General features: G+C 37.0%; 1 protein-coding gene across 2 annotated transcripts in view; it reads right to left on the bottom strand.

Moving 5' to 3' along the window:
• Rbms3 (RNA binding motif, single stranded interacting protein 3) overlaps positions 1–12,284 on the bottom strand; it is a 717,266-nt gene that overhangs the window by 216,453 nt on the left and 488,529 nt on the right. For both annotated transcript variants that reach the window (XM_013028502.1, XM_013028503.1), the window contains exon 6: positions 9,871–9,950. In XM_013028502.1, the coding sequence (XP_012883956.1) occupies positions 9,871–9,950 (80 nt within the window). The remainder of the gene's footprint in view (positions 1–9,870; positions 9,951–12,284) is intronic.

The following is a 12,284-nucleotide window of genomic DNA, read 5'->3' as shown; positions in this document are numbered from 1 at the left end:
GCTAGTACAGGGGCTTGAACTCAGGGCCTAGGTGTTGTCCCTTAGCTTTTTTGCTCAAGCTTTTTTTGGAGCACTTTCTTATTTATACTACAGCTCCACTTTCTGCTTGTTGGTAGTTAATTAGAAATAAGAGGTAAGTGTCTCTTAGACTTTCTTGCCTGGGCTAGTTTTGAACTGTGATTATCAGATCTTAGTCTCTTTGTATAGGCGTGTGCCACTGGTGTTCACCTTCTTTTATGTTTTTTAAACCTCAAGGTGTTTCACTTTGGGGAAACTGAGGTAAGAAGTTCACCAGCTTTGGGTAGGCATGAGTCTGTCATTAATTTCTGAACTGGTAGAAAACTCTCATATTTTCTTCCACATATCCTTTGCCATGTATAAATCACATAGCCTCTGGACAGTGCACTTACCACTCACGAAAGGTAAATAATGTGTGTCATTAGGAAATTCTTTCTCCTGAGATTTCAGATTATCATAAAAGATCTCAGGGATGTCTTGGATATCATTTAGCCCAAAGTCACCATGGAGTCTTGAAGTGGTTGCACATGAAATTAGCCTAGTTTCAACATTTGATGTCAATATTTTTGTACTTTTAATTATTTTATATTAAAATCTCTTTCTCCAGCCTTAGGCCTAAGAACATGAGGCCCTTAGTTCAAGCTCCAGATTCCTACTAGCCATGCATACCACAAAAATGTACCACAAAATGAAACTGCAGAACTCTTCAGGGAAGCATGGGTGATAGCATAGGTAATTCCTATGCTGTACTACAAAGAAATGCAAAACTATTAGTGTCATCCTCAGTTACCATTTATGTATGGGCTTTACCACCAGAGTATGTAAATTCCTAGCACTTCTGTTTCCCATTGCTCAAGGAAAAAAACAGGCTTTGACATCCTGTAGGCAACTCACCCAAAGATAGAAATATAAGCGCCTGCTGATCAGAGCACCTGGGGAGGGAGCACTAACATTTTCTCTCATCTCAAACAGCCTGGAATCTGCGTACATTCCTGGGCATGCAGTGACTTACCAAGCACAACCATTATTACTTCAATAGGAAATAGTTATGGCTTTATGTTTACAAAGTCTTAGACATATATAATATAGTCTTTGATAAATAGTTTAGTCCTAGAGATAATTTATCTTTGACTTAACACATTTTTAAAAATTCACTTCAAGTTTGGGTTACTCACATGGGTCATAAGAATTCTCTTCATTAATACATAATAAATATTTGCACTCCTAAATTTTTATTTTGTATCTCAAACTTAATCCTTCAGAGAAAACACAACCATCTAGGACATATAGGACTTTAGGACATCCACTGTCTATGGGATAGCAAATTGGTCATGGTAGGTGATCATTAATACTTTACATCCAATTGTCAAAAACTTGCAGCTGATACTAGCAATATAACTTTGATGAACTCCATTTTGTTTTTCCAAGTCCTACTACATTTTTAATAATGGGAATTATTGAAAGCAGCGTAAATCTGAGTACTAAGAAATGCAGTTTCATGGGCTTAGATGTGCAATTGATAAGCTTTTTCTGCATATTTTTTAGTCTGGAATGGTTTAAGTTACTATGTTATTTATTTGGTCAAAAATGATATGCTTTGAGATATAAGAACCATTCTTTCCAAGGGAAATTCTTTCTAGGTAAATAATCTTTCCTTTTTATTCCTTTATGGGGAAATATAAAGAAATCAAGTCTAAATAATTAGAGTTTTTTTTCTGTTTAACATACATGTAATGCAAATGCTATATTGAAAGTCAAATTAAGAGAAAAAATGATAGTTCAGCCATTCATTTAAAAATGTTTGTACATAAAAACTGTTGAATGGAATTTATTTAAAACAAGTTCAGTAGCAATCTCTGAGCTTTGGATTGCCGCTATAACAAGGGATCAAATCTTTTTTTGTTGTTGTTGTTGTGGGGCTTGAACTCTGGGCTTAGGTGCTGTCCCTGAGCTCTTCAGCTCAAGGCTAGCACTCTACCATTTGAACCACAGTGGAATTTCCCATTTTCTGGTATTTAATTGGAGATAAGAGTCTCATGGACTTTTCTGCCTGGGCTGGCTTTGAACCTTGATCCTCAGATCTCAGCCTCCTGAGTAGCTAGGATTACAGGTGTGAGCCACCGACGCCCAGCTTGGATAAAATCTTATAGTCATAAATCAACATAAATTTTGTCTTGTAATTCCGTAGATCAAAAGTCTGACAGAGAAACAATAGGTTAAAATCAGGGTTGAGTTTATTTCTGGAGGCTCTAAAGGAGAATCTACTTCCTTGCTTATTTGAGTGACTAAAGACTGCCATGTTCCTCCCAAGTTCAAGGTCAGCAATGATAGCTTAATCTTTTTCACATTGCCCCATTCTGACCTTTTCTTTCATTATTAAGGACGTTTGACGTGATAGGGCCATTCTGGTATCCATGGTAATTTCTCTATTTAAGAGAAATTAACCAGCATTATTAATTACAACTACAGACTTAATTCTCCTTTTTTTAATATAAGACAACACATTTAACGCTCTGGAGCTAGAACAGAGAGACCTTTGGGAAGCTCCAATTTGTCTTCCATGACCAGATAATATTTATTTAACAAATAATAATTAGTATTGTCCTCTGCCAACTTTTAGTTAGATGCTTGAGACAAACAAAAAGTCAAAGTAGTTACATTCTAAAAGTTTGTAGAATGATTATTTAAAAGAAAAGGCAGAAGACAAGGTTCAACATTCTGTTTTAGAAAATCCCACAATCTAGTACTACAAATGTGTCTTCAAAATATGTGTTTCCTTTAAAAATACATATATGCCAATTTCTTTTTTTTAATTTTAATTTTTATTTTTTGTGAACATACTGTACAGAGGGGTTACAATTACATGGGCAAGATAATGAGTACGTTTCTTATCAAGCATTGCAGCCTCCTCCTTTGTTTACCCTTCACATCCCTTCCCAGCCTCCCCCCACCCCCCCCCCCCACACCCCCCCCCCCCCCCCCCCCCGCACCAAAGTTGTAAAGTTAGTTTTCGACATGACAACTTGTACTTCTCATAGTTGCAACGGGTCCACCTGTATCCTTAAACGACTTGTTATATGCCAATTTCCTATGAAAAATTTATTTTCTGTACTAAAAATGACTAAACTAACAGTCAAATAATTGGTTCATCACTCAGAGGAAGTAGTTAATAAGATATACAAATGATGGCTGGTTTGGAGCTTGCATAATGAGAGTTTTCACTAGTTTTCCTGCTAAAATATTTTCTTATGATTTGTACTTTTCAGTCCCCTCACATAAACAATAAGTTGTGTATATGGCAGTTACTGGAAGTTGCAGCAAATATTAATTCGGAATGCTGTCCATTTACTCAGAAATTGGTTAGAATTTGCTCTAAATCAAACCTATTAAATGAAATTTGTAGATGTGGAAATGCACTCAGCCATTAATTATTCAGTTTTGTCTCTCTAAATTGTGCCTTAATTGGCCTTCAGCCACTCAACTCTCTTCACTTGCTAATAAGACTTCCTTGGACACATACACACTAAATACTTTTAACTACTCATCAGTGAGGCTGACAGAAGGCAAAGCCCAGCAGTTTTAGGAATAAAAATAGGGATTTATTACTATTCATCTTATGAGCTGTTACTGTGAAGTCTTCAGTTCACATATTTATGCAGACCCAAATGGATTTACTATTTTAGAAATAGTTGATAAAGATTGTTCATGGGTTGAAAGAAGTCTAGAAATCTTCCTTGTCCCTTTTCTCCATCCCATGAAATTACAACTACTTTAAATAAGCAGATCCTACAATCAACTTAGCACTGTAGATGAACTCTGCTGCATGCATTGGTCTATACACTAATAATATCACACCATTATAATGTTATAATAGGAATGAGGAATGTTGTTGAGATTTTGTCTATGAGAAGTAACAACATCATGCCAAAGGCACAAAAGTATTGGTTAAGAAACTCTTCCAGGTTCATGGGCTAAAGCCTATAATCCTAGCTACTTGGAAGGTAGAGATCAAAGTATCATAGTTCAAGTCCAGCCTGGGTATAAAAGTGTATGAGATTCTGGATGTGATAGTGTGCAACTGTGACACCAGCTACAGGGGAAGCATGATGGATTATGTGAAGAACCTTTCATCCTCACTGACATGACAATTCCCTGTGCACATTTCTATCGCAACAATATTTGTAAAAATTTCAAAAAGGCCTGAGATGTAAAAGTTCCCTTCCAGCCCTTCCCAACTTCATAGAGCTCAACTGAGATAAGAAATAATTACCTAAAGATATAAGAAAGGGCTGGGAAAGTGGCTTAGTAATAGAGCGCTTGCCTAGCATGCATGAAGCCCTGGGTTCGATTCCCCAGTACCACATAAACAAAAAAAGGCAGAAGAGGCACATGGCTCAAATGGTAGAGTGCTAGCCTTGAGCAAAAGGAGCTCAGGGACAGTGCCCAGAAGAAAATCACACCAGAAATGAATCATTCCATCTTCTATCAACTTCACTGATAAAGGACATGTGCTTACAGGGGAATCATGATTCGTTTTTCTATAAGCCAGCCTACATGTTTTACTCATCAATACCCATGCTTACACGTGGAGGCTTTTTCTTCATGGTTTTCTGCTCTGCGGGACTTTTTGAAAGTGAGCATTTCAGATTCATGTCCTATACATCCTTGAAGGGTCTAGGCACTTAGCCTTAGCTTTCGCTGTGGGCATGCAAAATATAGCTGTGAAATTCATTACAGGACAAAGAAATGTCTTGGGTTAGTCAGGCAAGCAACTAATGTTCCTTTATTTTGTTACAAAGGCAAAAAGATCAATAGGTAGGACATGCAACATTTAGGGAATACTGTATTTCCATTTATTTCTCTATACTGCATGATCAAATAGTGCTCCTGATTGACATTGTTTAATACACACTTCTGGCCTTTCTCCTTTCCTGCTAGGGAAACCCTGATGCCTGTTCTCTGTTAGCTAGTGCTAAATGTGTGTGTGTATGTATGTATGTGTGTGTGTGTGTGTGTGTGTGTGTGTGTGTGTGTGTGTGCGTGTCTCCAATAATTCAGATAACAAGCAATCAAAATATGAGGATAATATTATAATCTGAAGTCAACAGTGTTAGTTTGGAGACATTAGACAGGTGCTAATAATCTATCATGCACTGATTAACAGTAGTCTTTTTAGCACTGGCAAACTTGAGACAGAAGCATCACAAGTAAGTACCAGGCTAGCCTGGGCTACTTGGTGAGACCTTGTCACAAACAAACAAACAACAAACAAAATTCTGATTTCTTTATACATAAGCAGGAGGGTCCCATAAAGGGAGAAAAGATGATCCATAACCAGCTATATATGAAAGTTGCTTTCAATTCAGATCATCTGTCAGGAATTGAAGCTCAATAGGAGCATGAATCAGTTTAATGAGCAAATTATCCTTTACAATGATCCAAATAAAAGTGATGGTGGTGGTATAAGTGTGATCAATATTATATATCCTTCTCAGTACCCCTAATTATGAAGTTTTAAAATCTGAAACTTAATATCATGTCAAAGTTTTGGATTGAAGTAGTTATCTCTGTGCTCTTTTATAGAAATGGTACTAATGGGGATTTGGGAAGTAGTTTATCGCATCAGGACAAAATAATACATTTTTCACATCCTGTTACAACAATCATCGTTGACAGAAAAACATATATGAAAACATATATAGGGTCATATCATAGATATCCAAATGTATTGCAGATCATATGACACACTTGGGAAGATTGCAATGCTGTAACTCCTTCAAATAATAATTTCAGTCTAACACAATGAATACTATAGGAAGCTGAAACATTTTTGCTCTGGGATGGAAGGTCAAGAGGGGTGACAGCAGAGGGAAGGAAAGAGGAATGAAGGGTGAATACAGTCTTAATATCCAATATACTTATGTGAAAATAGAACTAGAAAACTTGAAGGGATGGATGGCGTTGATAGAGATAGGGGGGATGATGGGAGGGGTAACATTGATCGAGACACATGGTAGTTATAAATCGACATATTGAAATGGAATCCTTTCGTACAGCTACTTAAGGAATATATGTATATATCATATATGCATGTATATATATATATGATACAGAAATAAAAATGATACTGTTTGCTCAATGACACATGAATGCTTCCCTACGTCATCCCTAAATTGGAAAGTAAGCAATGACCCCATGGCACCAAGTGCACTGCACTTGCTTAGAATGCTGACTCACTCATCTATCCTCAAAGATTGCTGTATGAGTCAGCATTCAACATTTATGTCAGTTTGATTAGGACCTGAAGCTGTCATGTCATTATAGGATCACTGGGTATCAGTCATTCACTTAATTTGAAAGCAATGCATGGAAATCATTAATATTCATTCTGCAACATTATAAACTTCTGAATTCAAACACACTAAATCATGACAATATAGAATATTAAGGTTTTCCAAATTTTAATGATATTTTCACTTTAGTTTAATCAGTATTGGTTTTAGTTAGTATGTCAACAAGCAAGGGTAAGCTCTCTAAAGTATTATGTTGAACAAGTTTAGGAAACTGGTCTGTTCAAAACAAAAACATGGTATTTTCTCCAACCTGTTATGAGGGCTTCTTGTGATATTCCACTCTGCCTTCAATACAAACAGAAAGTTGGCTTAAGATAAGTCTGAGAATATTTCAGTTGTATAAATGATTAAGCTAGAGAGAAATAAAGGTAGACAGCACTTCCTACATTTGATTATACCTTGTCATGACTTAGAAATTGTATCCAATGTGGACATTTTACTCTGTACCTTCCAAAATACCCCAATCCTATATTATAGCCTTTTTGTTCCACATAAAAATCTACATATCAATGTTAAGTATCTTTAGTTAACATTTGAAGCTTTTATGAAGCTCTATATGGTTTCTAAAATAATGTATAAATAAGCAAATTCAAGTACTATTGATCGACATTATATATTTAATTCTATTATATTGAATGCAATGCTTAGAAGCATAAAGTTATATCTCAATGAGTTTTATAACTGACCCAAACTATTATTTTTCCTTACTCCCATGAGATATGAGTGAGAAACTCATAACCAAGTTCCTGCTATTCACAATATCTCCATTGGGTGTAGCTATGATATTACATAGGTTAATATCACAGCCTATGTACTCAGGAAGGATGCTGGGACATTTGGGGATTTGTAGTCACTTGCTTTGTCTTGAGCATTAAATTATATTTTTCAGCTGAATGATCTTGGGGAAAATCAAAAAGGATATTTTCAAGTCAATCAGGTCAAGAAGGATTTCAGTATATTTTACCCCAAAAGGAAGAAACCTAGAAAGTTATACCTTGTATTGAAACTTTGATTAACAGCAATTCTACATAGTGTGCTTATTTTTTTTACACAGTCATATAATTCACATCTAGGTTGAATGCCTTCAAAGTATGCAGGCATCTGTTAGATAAACTGGGATAAATAAGAAAAAAACTCACTAACCATGCAACTCCTCTGTCCAATGACAAGTCTGAGCAAAATGTCTTAAAATGCCTATTTATGCTGAGAGAGAGAGAGAAAGAGAGAGAGAAAATAGCATGTCTTCTGAAATGCAAGGGCAGCTTACATGCTGAGATGAAAACTGCTAACTCGTTTCTTAACAACACCATATGTCTGTGATTGGATCATAATGCAGTCGATTCTCCAGGGAATGTGCTAAATGGAAGTTAACCAAATCAAGGCCAGCCATCCTGTGTGCCTACTTGCTGATTAACTGGTGATCAGCCTCTTTGGATTTTCCACATCACCCGAACATGGCATGGAGGATCTTCCTGCTTTCTTGACATCCTCTCATACCAATCGAGTCATAAAAGCCCTGACACAATAATATTGATCCTTGTGTTCACATTTCCTCTTCTATACAACCTCAATCTGGTCTAAGGAATGGAAATACAAAATCCTCAAAGTCTCTAAATGGGTTTTACATAGAACATGCATTGTGGAACAAACACTGTTGAATCTGGCTTAGAAAGCAAAAACAAAATACGGAAGAATTTGCATTTTCTCCCCTGAGAAGTAACATAACAAAGGGGAAAGGGAGTCAATGCCCAGTAGGCAAACAGCTCTTTATCCATTATATTTTATCAGCTCCATTATCCATTATATATTATCAGCTCTTTACCCATTATTTTTCTCAGGTTAGCTCTTCTTTAGTTTTTAAAGATAGGGATAGCTAGTTGAACTCAGCTAAGTATTTAGAAGAAGAAAATGGCAATTGGAATAAAGGTCAACGTGGAGAGGAACGATGGGACAGAACAAATCATCTCTCTTGTACCCAGTTGGACGTGTAGGATTCCAAGACGGACACATGTGCTTACAAAAGTTGTATGGTGGAGGACAAGCGCTCCCATTTCCACCTTCATGCGCCAATGTGGGAAGATCCAATCAGAAAAGAACTTTCTTGCTGGAGTTCCAAAGCAAGGGATCCAATCAGAAAGCTTGTTAGGAAAGGCAAGGAGGAAAGCAAGCCCTCCCACTTCTGCCTTTGTGCTTTGAAGTGGGAGGAATCCAATTAGAAAGGAACTTATGTGTTCAGGTTCTGGGGAGGAGGGATCCAGTCACAGTGGCTTCCAACAGTGCTTAGCCGAATTTAACCTATAAAACTAGAGAGAGAGAGGTTTCCCTAACAGGAAAGGGAATCGGGAACCAAAGACACACTTTCTTAGGAGGGAGAGACCCAGGAACCAAACATCTGGTTGCTCCAGTCAAAGAGACTCAACAGGAAATTTCCCACTTTACGTAGTCAACTCCCACTAGCAACCACCTCCTCATCATCCTCCCTTCCTCCACTCCTTCTCCTTCCCCCCATTTCTAATCCCCTTCCAGTTTTTCCTCCTGACCTAAGCACTGTCCTTTAACTTTGTTACACAAGGCACAAGCTGTACCACTTGAGCCACACCTCCAATTTGGCTTTTAGGTGATAATAGGAGATAAGACTTCCAGACTTTCCTGCCCTGGCTGGCTTTAAACCAGGATCCACGTATCCCATTCAGCCTTTTGAGAAGCTAGGGTCACAGGAGTCAGCCACCAGGATAGGCTCTATTAACTCTTCTTTCTCTCCTGTTACCAGTAAATAAACTTACTTGATTTGCTTTAAGCACTTTCCTGCATTTTTGTTCTTTAAAGTGAGATCCTCAGATCTCAGCCTCTTGAGTAGCTAGAATTACAGGCATGAGCCACCTGTGCCTGGCTATAGAGGTATGTCATTGTAGTGGTATGTGTGAAACCTTAAGAATTTTGCCTTGAAAGTGTAAGATGTCATTGGAGTGTCTAGATTGGAACTATTCCTAGTGAATGGAGAGTGTTTTTAATTTTTTTAGTGTGTAGCAACTGATGTTTATGTAAAATATAAAATTATTCCCTTCAGATTTCATGACAGAGCTAAACTACGTAAGTTTCTAAATTTACTGCCCTCTCTGTATTCTTGTTTACATGGGCTGGTAAGAGATGGTTGGGGTCTGGCATCCATCTGTGGGCTTGCCATGTTTAGCTCTTTTGTTAATTATACATCAAGGTTATTTATATTAAGAGTCATTAACTGATCTCATTTCAAGTGCATTCTCTTTTCTTTGCTGTGTTTTCCTTCTCAATCACTTTGTAGAAGTATGCAAAGAGATTCAAAGAAAAACTAAAAAATAATCACCAAGACACTTTTGAGGAAGATGAGTTACTATATGTAAATGCACATCTATAAAAACAAACTTTTCCCACACACAAGAAAGGCTTTATTATATCTTCATTTGAATAACAGCAATAAATCTAGCAGTGGTTTGAGTGATTTCGTAATGACATTTCTTACCTGGGATGCCTGGTGGTGTTTTCAGGTATTTTCCATTAAAATGTTGAATTACCACTTCACATTTTTCAGTAGACTCCATCCTGGGAAAAGAAAGCAAAGAAGAGATCATATACTTGTGTCATTTTGTTCATATTGGTTTTTTTAAAAAAGATAAAAGAAAAGAAAGGGAAAAGATAAAAGAAAGTGAGAAAGCAATGGAAAATCTTGACAATTTAATGTGAATTATCAACTGGTGACATGATGACAATAATCAGGCTGATGGGAAACAACACAGAATCATCAGTGTTGAGAGTAGCCTCCCTACGCAGAGAGTTGTCTGTGATGATGGTGACAGGTATGCTAAACCCATTGGAAACCCTGTGACCTTATGACCTATGTCATACCAACGAGGGCACCAATGGTGAAGGGGATGTTATCTCTTCAGTAAGTGGTAAAGCAGGAACTTAAAAGATGGATTTTCTAATTTGGGGAGGGGAAGGGAAATAACAAAATGCTGAAATCAGGATACAAAAGGGATGTTTCCACAATATTTAAGCCTGTACAATAACAACATAAAGGTCTCTACACACTCTACTGTTTTGTTTGAACAGTACATTGCCCAGAAGAGCAAACAATACCATAGTGAACGGCTCAGCAACCTGACATTGTTTTTGAAAAGTTAGCATGTGAAAGATGTTTAAAAAGAGTTATTTGAGATTCTATATGTTCTCAATTTTGAATGTTGGACAGTCTTTTATTTGTTTTTTAAATATTTAAAAATAGTAATATTTCTAAATGAGGGTTCTTGTGTAAATTTTTACTTCTCATATACTGTTGTCTAAAGGATGAATTTTCTTTTTTTTGGGGGGGGGGGTCCGGTCATGGGGCCTGAACTCTGGGCCTGGGCACTGTCCCTCAGCTCTTCAGCTCAAGGCTAGCGCTCTACCACTTGAGCCACAGCACCACTTCCGGCTTTTTTCTTTTTGCTTATGTGGTGCTGAGGAATCGAACCCAGGGCCTCAGGCATGCAAAGCAAGCACTATACCACTGAGCCACCTTCCCAGCCCTAAAGGATGAATTTTTAGAGAGAGTCTTGGCAGTGCTTCCATATCTCAAGCACAATATTATTTACAATGATTTGTAAGTTATGAATTATAACTGGCCTTTATTACTTTATAAAAATTCAAGGGAGCAATAAAAAATTAGAGTTGATTCTGGTTAACAAAAACTGACTTATTCAGAATACAACAAGAAGCAAAAGCAAGCTTCACCTACAGTGCACATAGCTATGAAAGAATATATATGAAATGTCTGAAATGCATCCAAAGGTAAAGTATAAGTTCATGTATTTTGTTGTTTTGTTTAGATTGTTAATATGTGCTTTCTGAACAGAGGGTTTTGATGTAAGTTGTAATCTTTCCAGTGTGTAAATTTTAGGTGTGTTTTCAGGGCTATATTACATAAACATATTACATGTAGAAGAAATAAAATAAGGAAAATGTTAATACATGCTAATAGATCACACATATTTATTAAAGTGATAGGAATTTACAGGTGAGAGTCCTAGAAGTGAGCAGAACTCAGGGAAGCAGCTCAACAGCAGAACAGGTGTTGGAAAAGAAATTAGGACAAATTGCATCTTCTGCACATTCAGGTGAAAGGAGGAGAACACTTAGGTGAGTGCAATGCTCACTTGAGAGTCTCAGAGAGAGACCATGAATGCAAACAGGGTATCTGCACCGCCTCATCAATATCAATGAATTATTGTAATTACTTTCTGACAAATTAAAGTTTAGCTTTAAGTGCACATTCCTATGAAGTGTGGAATAAAATCGTTCAGTAGTGGTGCACATGAAAACTCCTATCAGCAGCCAGATCAACTGCATGAACTTGAGAACTATGTTGAAAGCTATGTTATAACTATCTCAAAATTTAACCTTTATTTATTATTATTATATTTTTGTCAGTCGTGCGGCCTGAACTCTGGGCCTGGGCACTGTTCCTCAGGTCTTCAGCTCAAGGCTAGTGCTCTACCACATGGGCCATAGTGCCACTTTCTGGCTTTTTCTGTTTAGGTGGTGATGAGGAATCGAACCCAGGGCCTCATGCCTGCAAGGCAAGCGCTCTACCATTGAGCCACCTTCCCAGCCCCTGATATTTACTTTTTAACAAGGAATATTGCATTGCCATCTTTCACAGGCCCTCCTAACTTTATAGCTTATCTGGAAATGAAAAGAAAATTTGGGGAATTGGATTGAAGTTATCAGATAAGTATTCATTTTTTTAGATGATAAAAAGACCTACATAAGAGTTATTTTGGAAGAAATCTTTTTTAATATTTAAAATGTCTAATGATAATTTTTATCATGTCCTTCCAAATCAGAAAGTTCTCCCAAATCAATAAGATCTTAAAACATTTAGATTGGGGTTATTAG

Source organism: Dipodomys ordii, unplaced genomic scaffold (assembly GCF_000151885.1).
Source record: "Dipodomys ordii isolate 6190 unplaced genomic scaffold, Dord_2.0 Scaffold110, whole genome shotgun sequence".
In the NCBI taxonomy this organism is placed as follows: domain Eukaryota; kingdom Metazoa; phylum Chordata; class Mammalia; order Rodentia; family Heteromyidae; genus Dipodomys; species Dipodomys ordii.
The sequence above is the reverse complement of the archived record's forward strand: the minus strand, read 5'-3'. Positions and strand labels throughout refer to the sequence as shown.